Raw genomic sequence first — 15,562 nt, 5'->3', positions numbered from 1 at the left:
ATCAGTTGATCTGTAACAGTTTAAGGAAATGTAGCATTTTTATTAGCCCTCATAATTTGTTTGATCAGTTGTAGTGATGGTACATTTTGAAAGGGTCTTTGGTGGAGGACAAACTTTTTTTCTGGTGACTTTATTAAGCAGATTTCAATCTTGGAAGAAAATAAAGTTTTGAAAGTTCTCAAATCTATGAGAATTGATAGATACTTCAGGAATAAGGTTTGTAACAGTAGTTATGAAACAGACATGGTAATTCTCTGCTGTCTCATTTGTGCAGGCAAGGATGATATGGAGATGTGTGAGCTGAACCTTGAAGAGACAGGCCTGACTCGAAAGCGTGGTGCTGAGATTTTGCCAAGACAGTTTGAAGAAATCTGGGAACGCTGTGGAGGCATCCAGTACCTTCAGAATGCAATTGAAAGCAGACAGGCGAGGCCCACATATGCCACGGCCATGCTGCAGAATTTGTTAAAGTAGATGTTACACTCTGAGCTGGCAGCAGGGAGCCCCTGCCGTGGTACTAGGTAGGGTGTGTGCCCCAGAGATTTAACCATTCCATGATCATGTTAGAATTACTTCTACAAAGTGAACAGATTTTATTAATCATGGCTTTTTGTTAATTTAAGGTTAATTATGGTAGTGATTTTGGGAGCTAAAAATTATTTTCCTATATCCAGCTGTAACTGTTAAACCTCTTGTCATTCTCATACTTGTTACACTTGGACAGATTCTGATATGTCTCATTCTCTGCAGACTACCTTAAGTCCATCATAATTGTTCTCTTGGAAAAGAAATTTGAAAAATAATTCAAAAGACTTGATTTCTAAGGACGGCACAGTACAATATAACTGGAATAATGAAACAGCTTAAATTTTCTTACAAAGATTAAGGCATTTAATATTTTGATTGGAAAAGCTCTCTATTTTCTTTACTCGCTTTTGCAGAAATTCATGGAAATGTCTATTAAAAGGTGGAAACTTTTATCCGCCCCCACTCTTTTGCAGTGTGTCTTAGTTTGAGTAAAGCCATTCACCTGAAGTTCTAGCATTCTAGAATGAGCCTTATGTGATTGATGTACTTGGTGATAAAGAAGGTACTCATAGTATTCTGCACCGATTTGTTTTTCTTTTCTATTACATTGTGTTGCTATAAGAATATTTTTCTTATATTCCATGGGCAAATAAAGGAAATTCAGATCATGTAAGTGCTTAAAAGTTTTGGGATAACTTTTGTTTCATTTAGAAAAGGAAATAGGTTTAGGTGGCATTATGGCTTAACTCTACTGAATTCAAATATTCCTCCAACTTCATCTCAATTGTGACTTTTATATCAAAATCTTGTCCAAGTTGTTTCATATCATTTACGCTATTGTTCTGTTTCAAAACATCCTTGTTTTAAAAAAGTTCGTAGTGTCTTTGGCCTTTGAGATTTTGGTAATTGTAGAGCTGTTTTATAAGCTTTGTAATTCAAAAGCCCTTGAACTTGGTAATTGCTTGTTTCATGTAACTGATAATTTAAAAAGTTTTCCTTGTGTGCTCTTAGTTTTGATCAAATGTCAGCAGTTTCTAGCCTAATATTTATGACTTTCATGTTAGGAATTTGGAGGCAAAAATACATCAAGGAATTATGTTGACATAATCCTAGAGTCTTGTTTGTATTTTAGAATAAAATTAGAAAATAAAATACTCTCTGCACTCTTTTTTTTTTTTCTGATTTCAAACGACACTAACTTTTGAACTGAGTTTTCAGTGATTTTTTTTCGCTAGAAAGAGTACCTCAGCTAGGAAAATATTTCCTAGCTGATTAGATTAGTTTTCAGACACTTTTTAGAATTGCCTCTCTCTTCATGTCTTTGTACAGAAATATTTACTTATTACGATACTGTGCAAATGATTGTCTTCTGTTAAAGAAATTAAATGGCCCTGCCTGTGCTACCAAGAATGTGAAAATGATTATCTTCTGAAGGGTATGTTACTCCATAGACTCACCCACCCTTGTGTCATTTGGTCCCTGCGATTGGTGACAGAAAGGCCTGGTGACTGACAATAAGTGACCTGTTCCCGCTCTTCTCATCACTCGCCTTTAATTGGTGCTTTTATTTGTATAGGATAGTGAATAGTAAGCTTTGTTACTTAACTAGGAGCAAGTAAAGTCTTTGAAGAAAATTTAGACACCAAATATATTTTTAAGGACTTGTCTTCAGAAACAGTTTATGTATCTCCCAGACTCATATAGCCACCAGATGGAAGACTAATCAACCACACAATTATTATAATGAGAGGACTTAACATTTTGAAGAATTTGTAAGAAATACCTCACAGCAAAGCACTGTTACAAGTCTTTTACTTTAATAGCTAGTGAAATTATAGTTTTAAGCCATTTTGTTGCTAATTATGTCACACAGCTGTCCTAGAACTTATCTATTTAAAGTAGTCTCCTGAGTTAGCTGTGGCTACCAGGAGAACTGCCCTAATTCAGACAGGCTCACAGTAACCTACATACGGATATGCACATGCTCACAGAAGCCCCTTTGCCGGGAAACTTAGGGCCTCGCCAACCTTTCAGGGAAAGAACAGAAATTGTGTTCTAAATGATGTTGATGCAACTGCTTTACTGTGTTCACAATCGGAGCCACAGGCGCTAGGTGGAAACTGTAGGAATCAAAAGCAAATTCATATTTTAATCAGTCATTTTAATTGAGATGTAAAATTAGACGTTTAAGCCAGTACACTGTATATTAACCCATTGTATGCCATAAGCATCTGTAGACACAAGCGGTGGACCCTTCCCACACGCCATGTACATCTATAAAAAAAATGTTTTCCCTAAGTGGCAGCCCTGACCAATTTTAAAATCATTTTTTTGTGAGAATTTTCAGCTGAAAATATTCAAGAACACCCGAATTGTAATATATTTATTTTTATAATATTCATTGCAAATTGATTTTTTAAATTAAATTCAAAATATCGTGATGTGTAGGGATGGTTTCCGTTTTGGACACGTGGCAGTTAACTGGTTATGAACTAATCTTCTTTTAATGCTTGTCTCACTCAATACCAGTTCCTTCCTTAGTGAATGCTCTGCAAAGGTAGATATGCATAAAATACTTAAAATGAGAACACAAAATATTTTCACATCAATTCAGTTATAATGTAATTCCTAATTCCACTACCACATTTCACATGTGTATTATGAGCTGTGGGTATGCATTGAAAGAAAGTTTCTGTAATACACATATGTCAAGAAACAGTGAGTTTAGATGTAAGGTTGAGTAGGTGGCACCTCCTCGAACAGTTGTGTGAGAAAGAAATACTGCATGTAGGAGCACAAGCCCACGCATAAGACATTCAACTGTGACTGGAATTCCGCTCTCTACAATGATTTCTCATAGATGACTCTTTCCAGCAGCATAGTGATCCCTTTTGTTCTGCCAGCAACCAAGAAGTTATCACCTGAAGTGGAAAATAGGTGATATTTGCAGAAGCGTAGCTAGAGAATAGAAACTCTCAGGCAAGAATAATAATGAGGACTTACTGTTTATAGAGCCTCATTAATTGGATTAAGAAAAAAAGATATTTTCTTTTTTTTTTATAGCAAAGATGGAGATTTATTGAGGAACATGTATAGACTCCCACATGGGGAGGGGTAAAGGGTCCCCGAAAAAAAGATATTTTCATTCACAGGTTATTAATTATGGTTCTCGAGGGATCCAACTGTGCAGATCTTTGGTTTCATTACCTGAAGTACTTAGATCAGTAGAACAAATACTTACTGAACGGATCAGTCAATTAATACAGTGTTAGAGGTAGATCTACCTCCTTTTACAGAGGAGGTAACAGAGATCCAGAGAGGTCAAGTCATGTAGTTCTAGACTGTGAGAGAGAGAAATGCCTTTGCTCCAATCAGGTGAAGAAAAGAAAGGAATCAAAATGAGCAAACACTTTGCGTGGCCTCCTGAGGGCTTACAAAGGGCTGCCCCCGACCCCCGTCCCTCCACATCTTCAGAGGTGACAGGTTTTCTCTTTCACGACCAGCAATAAGAAGAATTGAGGGTTTTTATTCATCACAGAAGATAAACGAACAAGGGAGAAGAGGGCAGAGGGTATCTACAAAGGAGAATAAGGAAAAGTTGCAGGAAACACTTGTAACAAAAAGGAAAGAAGAGCAGTGGTGGAGGAGAAAGAAAAGGGTGTGCCTCTGAAAACTACACCCCCAGGTTCAAAAACACTGATACATTTTGGGTGACAAAGCATTTCTAGATCTTTGCTAAACTTCAGTATGTAAGAGCAGAACCTATGGTTATTAAAACTTGGACCAGAATAGAGCTGGTGTGTATATCCTTAGATGTAGAAGTGGCACCGCCACTGGAGAAGGCCAGCAAGGTGCAGACATTCTGTGGGTAAGCCTCCAGGAGGAGTCAAGTGGAGAAACCCTCATGGGTAGAGCCTACCTGTGCTGGGACCAGATCTTTGAATATAATTAAGTTCAGTTCAAATCAGTGTATTCTTCCTTCCCCATCACTGACCTAATATGTGAAGAAAGTTGTCTTTTAGTTGTCATCCTTTTCAAGGAATTTTTTCAAGAGATAATTGAAAAAAACACACAACACATCAAGAAGAGAATCTTTAATCCTAATTAGTACCTATGCAGAATGTCACTTTCAAACCTCAAATAGGTTTATTAATTGGCCATTTTCTTTTCACTTTTGAAAATTCATCTCATTGTAACTGATACCTAATTTTTCCTCATTTCCTTAAAAATGTATATCTGATTCCTAAAATACTGATGTACTTGGAAATAAAAATAATAAACGCTTTCTATGTAAAACTTCCTCCTGCATCTTGCACGTTTAATACAGTTACAGGTGCAATCAATTTTTTAAAGTTGTAAATGTTGCACTTGTTGCCCCATGGCTCAGATGGAATAATGTGAGAATCTGGGACTCTGAAGCTTCATCCAGTCACGAGAGCTGGAACCCCTGCACTGGGTGCTGTAGGAAGAAGCAAGGAATTCAGGTAATCGAAGCTTCCTTGAGCTTTGGCTCAAACTCCTATGGGTTTTCTATCCAGGGAACAAGCAGGTATGTGAGCCACAACTCCTCGGTTGCTTAGAGAAAATTCCCCAGGCCCTTACCAATCTGTGAGATGACACAGGATGTGAAAACTGGGGCCCCAAAGAAGAGTCCTTCCAATACACCTGGTCTACATAGACTACTTCATTCCTCTCATCTGGAACCTACCATGACCCAGGTGGGTCTTCTGAATGTGCAGGGACTCAGCTGTCTAGCCTCCGCAGCCCTCCTCTGGCTGGTTTGAAAAGACCAGTCTAAAAAGTGGGTGATCCTAAGAGTGAGAGGCATTTGGCTCAAAGACAATGGAGGGTTTACCTATATTTCTCTTTCCCCATCAAAAGCTACCTTCTCTGCAGTAGTTAGAACACAACTGAGATGTAGGCAGTGAAGGGCACATAATGGGAAATGAGAGTATTAGGTTTTCACTTTCTCTTGATGAGTTTTTTTCATGAGCATTCGGTTCACCTATCATTTCTAACAAGCATGTTTTCCTCTAGGAAGTTCCAGGGACATGGAAGTGAGCAGGTGCATCTCCTGCCACCATTTGCTTTGTGGCACTTTATCGCCACATCACAGTTTGAAGTCCTTGTCAGATATTATAGCTCCTCACTTTTGGGGAGGAGTGGGGTGGGAATAGGGATGAAATTTATACATTTGTGAGGCCAACATGAAGGAATGTTAAGGATTTGTAACCAGGAGCACATATCACTTCCCCAAAGATTGTCTCTATTGTTGAGAAACACTTGGTTTTATTTTTATTTTTGAAGCTTACTGCTAAAATGTTGCTGTCAGTGTTTAATATTTTGCTATCTTTTAGCCGCATTAAAATCGTGCTTGCCATCATTATCATCCATAAAGCAAACCCAGGGACTATCTACTAAAACACAGACACATTTTATTATAAATCGATGAATGAATATATGGTGCTCCTATTTTATTGAAATTAAGGTTTTGCAGCAAATATACTTGATAGTGGAACATTTGAAAGAGTACAGAGGAATTCATGTTTCATTAAACAGCACATTAAAAACTGGCTGAACTCCATGGATCACCTTGATCCAGTCTACCTAAGCATACACGAGTTAGCGTGATGGAGTTAATAGATTATAGGAAGATGTAGTTCATCTGTGGTGGAAACAGGAATTGGTTATGTCACAAAGTACGACCTTACTTCCCCCCACTATAGTGTGTTCCTTTTAAATAGCTTTATACAGTAACAGAAAAATATTTTCTATGGTGTGTTTATCTGAACCCCAGTTACGTTTTCTTTTAAAGAAATCAATCAGAAATTATTGGCAACAAAACAACCTACTATGTAAGCAGTAATTTCTCATAAAACGAATGTGCCTAAGAACTGAAGGGTTTTGTGTGTGTGTGTGTGTGTGTGTGTGTGTGTGTGTGACAAATATTGAAGTGTGGAGCATATATACCCTCACCAGTGTTTATCTACTATATATGTCCATGCATTTAGAGACCTGCATCTCCTTGCATAAGTAGTCAAACTTTTATGTACATTCTAACATCTGAAGAGCTTTGCTTCTAATATATTGTTCACCTCCCAGCCTCAAAACAATAGGTTGCACTTGTAAATGATTTGTGAGCAAGATTTTCAGGGCAGCTGGAAGCTAACCTGGTTTACTGTTTCCTTCGCTTTCACCCAGGAATAGCCAAAATGTTTCACTGGTTGCGTTTTGGATTTTGATAAATAAGCATCCTTTCCTTTAGAATGTACCAGTCATCAGTGCGCAGTCTTCTCTGTTTGAAATGTGGTGTGTGTTGTCTGTAGGCCTGGCTCCTGACAACCAGTGAATATGCCTGCCTATGTTTTCAGAATTTTGACATAGTAGATTCAATTTTCCTTGAGAAAGCAAGCCATGTCTCTTGAGATAGATTAAACGATAACATGTACATTTTCAGTTTTTAATTTCCTTCCCAATCTTGATGGTTAAATTCTTCATATCCTACTGTCAGTGATTCAGGGTTTCTTTTCCTGGTTACCTGGAAGAAAAATAATTTTAAGAGCTTAAAAAATGCCATCTAAGAGCAAATCAATGATTCATTTCAAAATTGCCTTTGCTGATGGATGAGAATATGCTTGCCATTTAGGCTATCTTTTTTGAAAGGTTGAAGATGCCTCCAAAATATTTCTAACTTTTTAACCTACTAGAAATAGATTCCATCTCTTCTTAAACCTATTCAGATTCTCAGGCTGAACTTTCTTTTGAAGGAGGGGTTGCAAATAGTTTGTGAATTAAAGTCACCAGGTTCCCTTCCAACCATAGCAGACGTGTTATTCCACGTTGCTGCTTCATTTGAATGTGGTTCTTAATTCTACCTGGCACTTCAGGATTTAGTTGGTGTTTGCTTCATCCTGGCCATTTTGTTAATATTAGATCCTGTGTCCCATTCTCATTTTATGGCTCAAGTCTGAACTTGATCTGGCTTTCCAACTTTCTTTGTTTCAGGAAGTCAAAATGGCCCACATTATTTCCAGTGTGTACTCGGACACATGATACTATGATTAGCATTTGGTTGATTGCCTCAGTATCCTTCTTGATTGTATATTGACCATAATAACTTGTTTCAAGTGTAAGCTTTGATGCGTTTCCATCTAACACTATGGATTTCAGGTAGGGTGGACACTGGTTGATGATCATTCATTTTTACCATCGAAGACTAGGTATAATTTTTGAAACTAGGTGATTTCAGGCTAAACATTTTCCAAGGTATTTTCCCCAAAGTCATTTTGAAAAAGCTCAATGTAGGCTATATTTAACCTGGTTATAGATAAGTTATTTCCCTTTGTAAAATAGTTTTTTTTTTAGTAAAGTAAGTTGATGAATGAATGAGTAATTTAAAAGAGGTAACTAGGACACTGGTAGGAACATTTATCTGAAGAGGAACTTTTAGGAATTTTTGAAGTTATTCATTCACAAATCACTACTTCTACATATTTACTAGTATTTTTCTACATATTTTGCTTTGGCTGATTATTTGAAATAAAAGAAGATATTTTATAAGTATATGCATAAAATGATTCAGTTCCAGAAATGTAAATTATCATTATGAAAATTTCAACCATGTTGAAATGCATTGATAAATCACATGTATATTTTTATAAGAAAAGGTTAAGAATATTATAAAATACTCAGATTGTTTCTGTGATTTTATAGTTTTGTCTACACATTTCAGTTAATGCCAATCTTCTGCCTCTACCCTTCTTGCACCAGGAAATGCCCTTTTCCCCCTTGAAAATGCTAAATCAAAAGCCTGGCAAGTAAAGGAAAAGTGCTTTTAATTCTATTTAAAATAAGAGTCAGGCTCAGAAATATTTTACATGTCCTTCAAATGTCAGTAATTAAAATCAACATTTAAAAGTATGTTTAACACTAGTTTCGTGCGCTTGATTTTTAGAGTGACCTGATGACGTACAAAAGAAAGCAAAACACGATTTTCTTTTTCCTGGGCTTATTGGCATTTACAGCAGCGACGACTTCCCACTATTTTGGTTTGAAAATGATGAGTGGAAATGGGTAACACATTTTGCCGGTGCCTTCGTTAGAGTTGGAGGAAGTGTGCTTTCTGCACCCCCCTGGGTTTTGCCTTCTGGTTGGCTTGCTGTTTCTCGGGCCGTGGTCTCAGGGGGTTGAACAAAGCTCATGGGAAAGATGAATGCTAAGTTCATCTTGCAAGAAGTGGAGTTATTTTTCAAGTCAAGTTCTGAGTTGTGGAAAAACAACTCTGTAATAACATTTTGTTCATGCAATTTCAAAATGAAATTTATTTTAAAATTTTATGTATATTATTCCAGACTCTCTCTATATGTACATATTATATAATTACTGAGGACAGTATATGCACATTTTACACCTTGCTTTTTTCCTCTTCACCTTATAAAATGAGTATAATATTTGGGGGATATGTTCTGACATAAGTTCCCTTATCAGTAAACTTTTCTTTCTCTGAACTTTCTGCTCCTTATAACTTCAGGGAAAGGGGGAAGGTGGGCATCACTACAGGAAGGAGGGAAACTCCTCTTGGTTCAGTGCTTGATGGGGAGAAGGCAGAGGAGTGAGGTATGGTTCCAGGAGGTTGAGTAACAAGTCCCCTGTTCCTCCGACCACAGCTAAGGCAATCTTTTTGGTCCAGTTTGTCTTGATCCAGTTTGTTTTGGTCCAGTTTGGGTGATTTGGAAGCTTTGAGACTACCTGGGGAATGGCAGGTGCTGAGGTCAGAACTAAGAGATCACAGCTGAGGAGAATATGGGAATAGAAACTTTCCCAAGGACCCAGTGAGACAAGGAGAGCCCTCTCACCCAATGCATACAGATCGCACCTTGGAGAAGAGAAAGGAAGGGGAGAAGATCTGTGAGCCTGACTATATACTTCAAGAAAACTGAGATGCCTAAAGTGATTGCTTAAACTGTTAATCAGATGAAATGTTAAAAACTGGATTGGACTGAAACCGGTTTGGCTCGGTGGATAGAGCGTCGGCCTGCGGACTGAAGGGTCCCAGGTTCGATTCCGGTCAAGGGCACGTACCTTGGTTGCGGGCACATCCCCAGTAGGAGGTGTGCAGGAGGCAGCTGATCGATGTTTCTAGCTCTCTATCTCTCTCCCTTCCTCTCTGTAAAAAATCAATAAAATATATTAAAAAAACAAACAAACAAACAAAAAACTGGATTGGACGATATTAAACTCCACTTCCTCCCAGCTCCCCTCCTTTAACCCAGTGGTAGAAGGGCTCAAAAGAGAGTGGGGAACAGCTACTAGAGGGGAAAAAGGATACCATCCCCCTCACACATCTGAGGAGTAGCATGTGAGTAAACCTGTGATCTTACTGTGGTTAAAACATTCTTTCATGTTACTAAAACCTCTTCATAAGAGTCACTTTGTACCATCAGGTACTTAATCTGGCCACTACATTTGGAAATGATTCTCATTGTAAATAATGTCACAAAGAACACAGAGTCCTATTAAAGGACAAAGTGAAAATTTTTAGATCTGAAGAGGAAGTCATAAATAATTTACTCTCAGATCTAGATTTCCATTTTCTGTGTATGTATGATGACAGTTGTGATTAACAGAAGTAAAAATCATTAAGCCAAAAATGGGACTTTTGAAAATGAAATGTTTATTCTTAGGGGAATTTTGCCAAGTAAGTTCCTAGAACAACTGAATATATATATATATATATATATATATATATATATATATATATTCTAAAATTGAGGAAAATGGGAAATGTATGCAATGTACTCATAGATATTGAATGTGAAAAAGTATAGGAGTGATTAGAGTGTTGGCCTGTGCACTGGAGGGTCTAGGGTTCAGTTCCCAGGCAAGGGCACATACCTTGGTTGCAGGTTCGATCCCTGGCCCCAGTTGGGGTGCATGTGGGAGGCAACCTATCGATGTGTCTCTCTTATACCAATGTTTCTTTCTCTGTCTCTCCCTTTCCCTCTCCCTTCCACTCTCTAAAAATCAATGGGAAAATATCCTTGGATGAGGATTAACAAAAACAAAACAAAAGAAAAGAATGGGAGGAAAAATAAAGGTGAAAAGAAAAGAAAAGACAGTGACTTGTCAGTAGAATGACAAAGGTCTGAACCAACTGCAAAGGCTCCTTTTGCATTGATGGACTCATCTCAGTCAGACACTTGCCCACAATATAACGTTCCTATTTCCTTCTTCACTCGGGTAGCATAACAGAAATGCAGCCAAGCTGACAGTTCTTTAGGATGTTGCTTTCAGAGTTACAGCACTTAGTGTCCTCACCTGATTTGCTTCTGAGTTGAGGTTTAAGTACAAGTATGGAATCTCAGTTTTCCTAACAGGGCTGCCTTTTGTTGATAATTATCAAACAGCTCCAAAGATGCTAGCAGCTGGTAGCAGCTGGGAGTTTACACTGAGGAGCCTCTTATTCACTCCTTACCTTAACCCGAGAATGTATTCCTATTAGTCCCATTAATATACTAGTAGATGAGAAATTTGAGGTTTAAAGGGGAGGAGGATGTTGCTCAAGTTAGGGGTAGAGCTCGAATTTGAACCTGGGTATAACTTAAAAGCCTCTAATCTTAGTCAGTGTTTTAATGTATGTTTGAGTCGGTAATCTGATCCCCATAAGTAAATTGTCAGTCACATAAATGATGGCACCTGTGAGCAATGGAAGTCACTGCTGGGAGGGGGAGCAGGTGGTGGGGATCCGGGAGGGACTCAGCTCTGCTCCACTGAGAGTCCTTCTGAAGCAGCTCATGGGCGATGGGGCGATGGGGCGATGGGGCGATGGGGTTTGTCCTCTTGCTGAGGATTTTCTTTTCTCCCCAAAAGAAATTGAGTATCTTCCTCTCCCTCCTTCTGGTTTTTCTCCTCCCTGCCTCCCTCCCTTGCTTCCTCACTTGCTTATTATCTATTGCCCAGCACCTAACATAGTGACTAGCATAGGGGGGCTCAAAAATGCTTGTTGAATGGAATCAGTATAAGGAGCGTCTTATTCCTATGTAGTTGAGCTCCAGAAGTTCATACTATCTGTTCCCAGAGGCAGGCACAGGTCAGGGAGCAGAGCCCTGAAAACCTTCCTGAGAGCTGTCCCTTCCCGATCAGCCTGTGTCTTACTCTATTGATCTTACTTATGACAACCTAGAATGATAAGGGATATTTCTCAAGAGGGATGTTTAAAATGACAAACTGTACAGCCATCTGCAGCAAATAGGGCCGATAAAAACGGAATATATTACTGCTCATAAAAGCCACATGCAAACCCCTTCTCCTTATTCATCTTACTAGGGTCTTGCTCATGCACTCTTTCTCTGCCTGCTACCCCTGGCCCTTTTAAATTACACAAGTGATACATGAACATATTCTCATACTTGGACCCCATTTCCACTCTTTTCAATTGTTAACTGGAATCATAAATGAGCGTGTCTTTTTTTGTTTGTTTGTTTAAATAATGGCATTGCACATTTATTTTTTTTGTTTTTTTTTGTTTTTATTTTATAAATCTTTATTCAGATTATTACAATTATTTCTCCTTTTTCCCCCCATAGCTCCCCTCCACCCATTTCCCACCCCACCTTCTGCCCTTACCTCCCCCCACACTGTCCTCATCCATAGGTGTATGATTTTTGTCCAGTCTCTTCATGAACTCCCCATACCCCTTTCCCCCTGAGGATTATCAGTCCACTCTCTTTCTATGCCCCTGATTCTATTATATTCACCAGATTATTCTGTTCCACAGGTTTTTAATTCACTTGATTTTTAGGTTCACTTGTTAATAGATATGTATTTGTTGTTCATAATTTTTCTCTTTATTTTTTTCTTCTTCCTCTTCTTTAAGAATACCTTTCAGCATTTCATATAATACTGGTTTGGTGGTGATGAACTCCTTCAGCTTTTTCTTATCTGTGAAGCTCTTTATCTGCCCTTCAATTCTGAATGATAGCTTTGCTGGGTAGAGTAATCTTGGTTGTAGGTTCTTGCTATTCATCACATTGAAAATTTCTTGCCACTCCCGTCTGGCCTGCATAGTTTCTGTTGAGAAGTCAGCTGACAGTCGTATGGGTGCTCCCTTGTAGGTAACTAACTGTTTTTCTCTTGCTGCTTTTAATATTCTGTCTTTGTCTTTTGCTCTTGGCATTTTAATTATGATGTGTCTTGGTGTGGTCCTCTTTGGATTCCTTTTGTTTGGGGTTCTGTGCGCTTCCTGGACTTGTAAGTCTATTTCTTTCACCAGGTGGGGGAAGTTTTCGGTCATTATTTCTTCAAATAGGTTTTCAGTATCTTGCTCTCTCTCTTCTTCTGGCACCCCCATAATTCTGATGTTGGTACGCTTGAAGTTGTCCCAGAGTCTTCTTACATTATCTTCAACTTTTTGGATTTTTTTTTTTTGCTTTTTGCTTTTTCGGTTGAGTGTTTTTTGCTTCTTTGTATTTCAATTCTTTGACTTGATTTTTGTGTTCCTCTTGTCTGTTTTTGGGTCTCTGTATAATATTTTTTATTTCAGTCAGTGTATGTTTAATTTCTAGTTGGTCCTTTTTCATATCTTCGAGGGTCTCGTTATATTTATCGGCCTTTTCTAGGATATTCTTAAAAAGCCTTATAACCGTGGTTTTGAATTCTATATCCAGTCGTTTGTTTTCCTCCATTTCTTTCATTTGTGATCTGATTCTTTGACGCTGCATTTTCATTGCTTCCCTGAGTTGGTAAGGTAGATTTGTGAGCTAGGTTTCCTATATGGCCCAGTGGGTCTGCCTCCCCAGGTAACCTGAGGTGGACACTCTTGGTGCACCCCTTTGTGGACTGTGTGTACAGCCTTGTTGTAATTAAGTCTTTATTGTTGTTGGTATCACTGGGAAGAATTGACCTCCAGGCCAGTTGGCTGTAAGGATCAGCTGTGTCTATGCTGGGAGAAGTTCGGTGCTGGAGACAGCCTTATAGGATTAGACTTGCCAAATTGCAATAGCCTCTGTGCTCAGCTTGGATGGGGTGGAGTCTCAGTCTTGGCTTCCCGTCAGCCTTGCCCTTGCGCGCATGTGCGCACCTTCAGACCTCTGCCTTTCCCAGCTCGAGTCTCCGCCTGAGAGTCCAGACTCCCCCCACAAGAGCGTGGGTCCCCAGGGGCTTGCCTGGAACTGGGGTTCACTGCAGTCAGAACTGGGGATCAGTGCAGTCAGGAGCCTCTGACTCCCTTCCACTAGGGAAAGCCTGTGGCAACCTCCGCAGCCTTTGTGCGCACTGGCACGCGTGCGCTTTCAGTCCTCCGCTTTCCCCGGCTCCCGAGTCTCCGCCCGAGAGTCCAGACTCCCCCCGTAAGAGCGTGGGTCCCCAGGGGCTCGCCCAGAACTGGGGTTCAGTGCAGTCAGAACTGGGGTTCAGTGCTGTCGGGGGCTTCCTTCCCCCTTCCGCCAGAGAAAGTCAGCCAGGCTCTCAACCGCCCTTCCTCTCTGCACGCACAAAGACCCTTTGCCGTACCTCCAATTCTCTGTGAGCTTTTCTCTTTCCTTCTAGTTGTAGAATTTTCACTCAGCCAGCTTTCCTGTGGTTCTGGATGGTGTCCGTTCTGTCTTTTAGTTGTAGTTTTGAAATTGTTGTGTGAGGCAGCAGTTTAGGTGTTTACCTATGCCGCCATCTTGGTTTCTCTCCTGAGCGTGTCTTTTAATTCATGTATTTACTATGCTTTTAGTTGCATATTTGTTTGACCCATACAAAATTGCCAATGTTGGATGATCTGTTACCAACAAAATAGCAATGCCATGTGCTTAAACCTAATTTATTATAAATACATAGTTTTGTTATTAATTTATTACATAAGCAGGATCTATTAACCTACAATTCACACTTCTCATTTAATGAAACATCTTGGTTTTTTTCCTATGGCAGCTCCAGGAGAGCTATATTATTGCCTTTAACTGCTGTGTTCCATGGTGACTAATATACCACACTTTGGATGTCTGCACTATTTCTCCGTAGGTGGGCGGTCCAGCGGTTTCACCGTTCAAAGCAATGACGCTGTGCACATTGTTATACACATATCTTAGTGCACAAGTGCAACTATTTTTGTAGAAATAATTGTCCAAAAGTAGAATATCTGTGTCTAATTAAAATTTTTATAGACAGTAACAAATATTTATTTTTAAAAAGTTTTTTCCTATTTACATCCCCATCAGCAATGCTTTATAGAACTAGTGTTCCCTGACGTTTTCCACTGTGGGTATTATTGACCTTCTTTTGCCAAACTCCTGAGTAATAAGTTATACTGCCTCACTGATTCTGGATTTCCCTGATCATAGTGAGACTGAGCATCTTTTCCTGTTTTGTTGGTCATTCGGATCTCTTCTCTGTATTTATTTGCTCATTTTAGTAATATGAAGTTTGCCTAATTGACACAAAGAAACTCATTGTTATAAATGTCCATCCTTTAAGATAGAAGATAGGTTGTAAATGTGTTTTTCTTGTTGTTTATGTGTTAACTTTATTTATGGTGTTTTTTTCCCCTATGGAAGCTCTCTTCTTAATGTCTTCTGGGATTGGTGTCTTAACGAGGGAGGGCTTTTTTAGCCTAAGACTATAGAAAAAAAATTTAAAAAATATTTTTTCTCATAGTTTTGATTTTAGGTTTGAATCTTTGATATAGAATTGATTTTTGTGTAGTAAGAAACTAATTTTATGTTTTTCTAAATGGAAGGCCAATTGTACATTAACCTTTATTGAACAGACCATACTTGCCCTACTGATTTGAAGTGCTTGTTAAACAAATCCCTTAATGTGTAAGGATTTATTTAGGTCTTGTATTTGTTCTATTAATCTGTTGTCTATCTCTGTGTCTCTATCAGTGTTCTAAATATTATTTCATGAGTTACTATCTTACAGATTGGCCTCCCCACCTTTGTACTTTAAGATTTTCTCCTGGACATTTTCATTTGCAGAGGACCTTTAGAACCAGAATGTGAAATTCCATAAAGAATTCAGTTGGGATTTTAATTGGCATTAATTTAGG

At 38.8% G+C, this 15,562-nt stretch overlaps 2 protein-coding genes across 6 annotated transcripts in view; one reads left to right on the top strand and one right to left on the bottom strand.

Annotated features, from left to right (window-relative positions):
• MYO6 (myosin VI) overlaps positions 1-1,682 on the top strand; it is a 158,580-nt gene extending 156,898 nt beyond the window's left edge. For all 5 annotated transcript variants that reach the window (XM_080663672.1, XM_080663671.1, XM_080663670.1 and 2 more), the window contains one exon: positions 275-1,682. In XM_080663672.1, coding sequence (XP_080519798.1) covers positions 275-474 — 200 coding nt within the window. In that variant the 3' untranslated portion in view covers positions 475-1,682. The remainder of the gene's footprint in view (positions 1-274) is intronic.
• Positions 1,683-6,988: 5,306 nt separating this feature from the next.
• Positions 6,989-15,562, bottom strand: part of IMPG1 (interphotoreceptor matrix proteoglycan 1) — a gene marked incomplete at both ends in the record, with an annotated part of 138,103 nt that continues 129,529 nt past the window's right edge. The window contains 2 exon segments of the mRNA XM_080665104.1: positions 6,989-7,066; positions 9,384-9,403. Of these exon segments, the coding sequence (XP_080521230.1) occupies positions 6,989-7,066; positions 9,384-9,403 (98 nt within the window).

Source organism: Plecotus auritus (assembly GCF_963455305.1).
Source record: "Plecotus auritus genome assembly, chromosome: 4".
NCBI classification, from domain to species: Eukaryota; Metazoa; Chordata; class Mammalia; order Chiroptera; family Vespertilionidae; genus Plecotus; species Plecotus auritus.
This window is presented reverse-complemented; position numbering and strand designations above follow the sequence as displayed.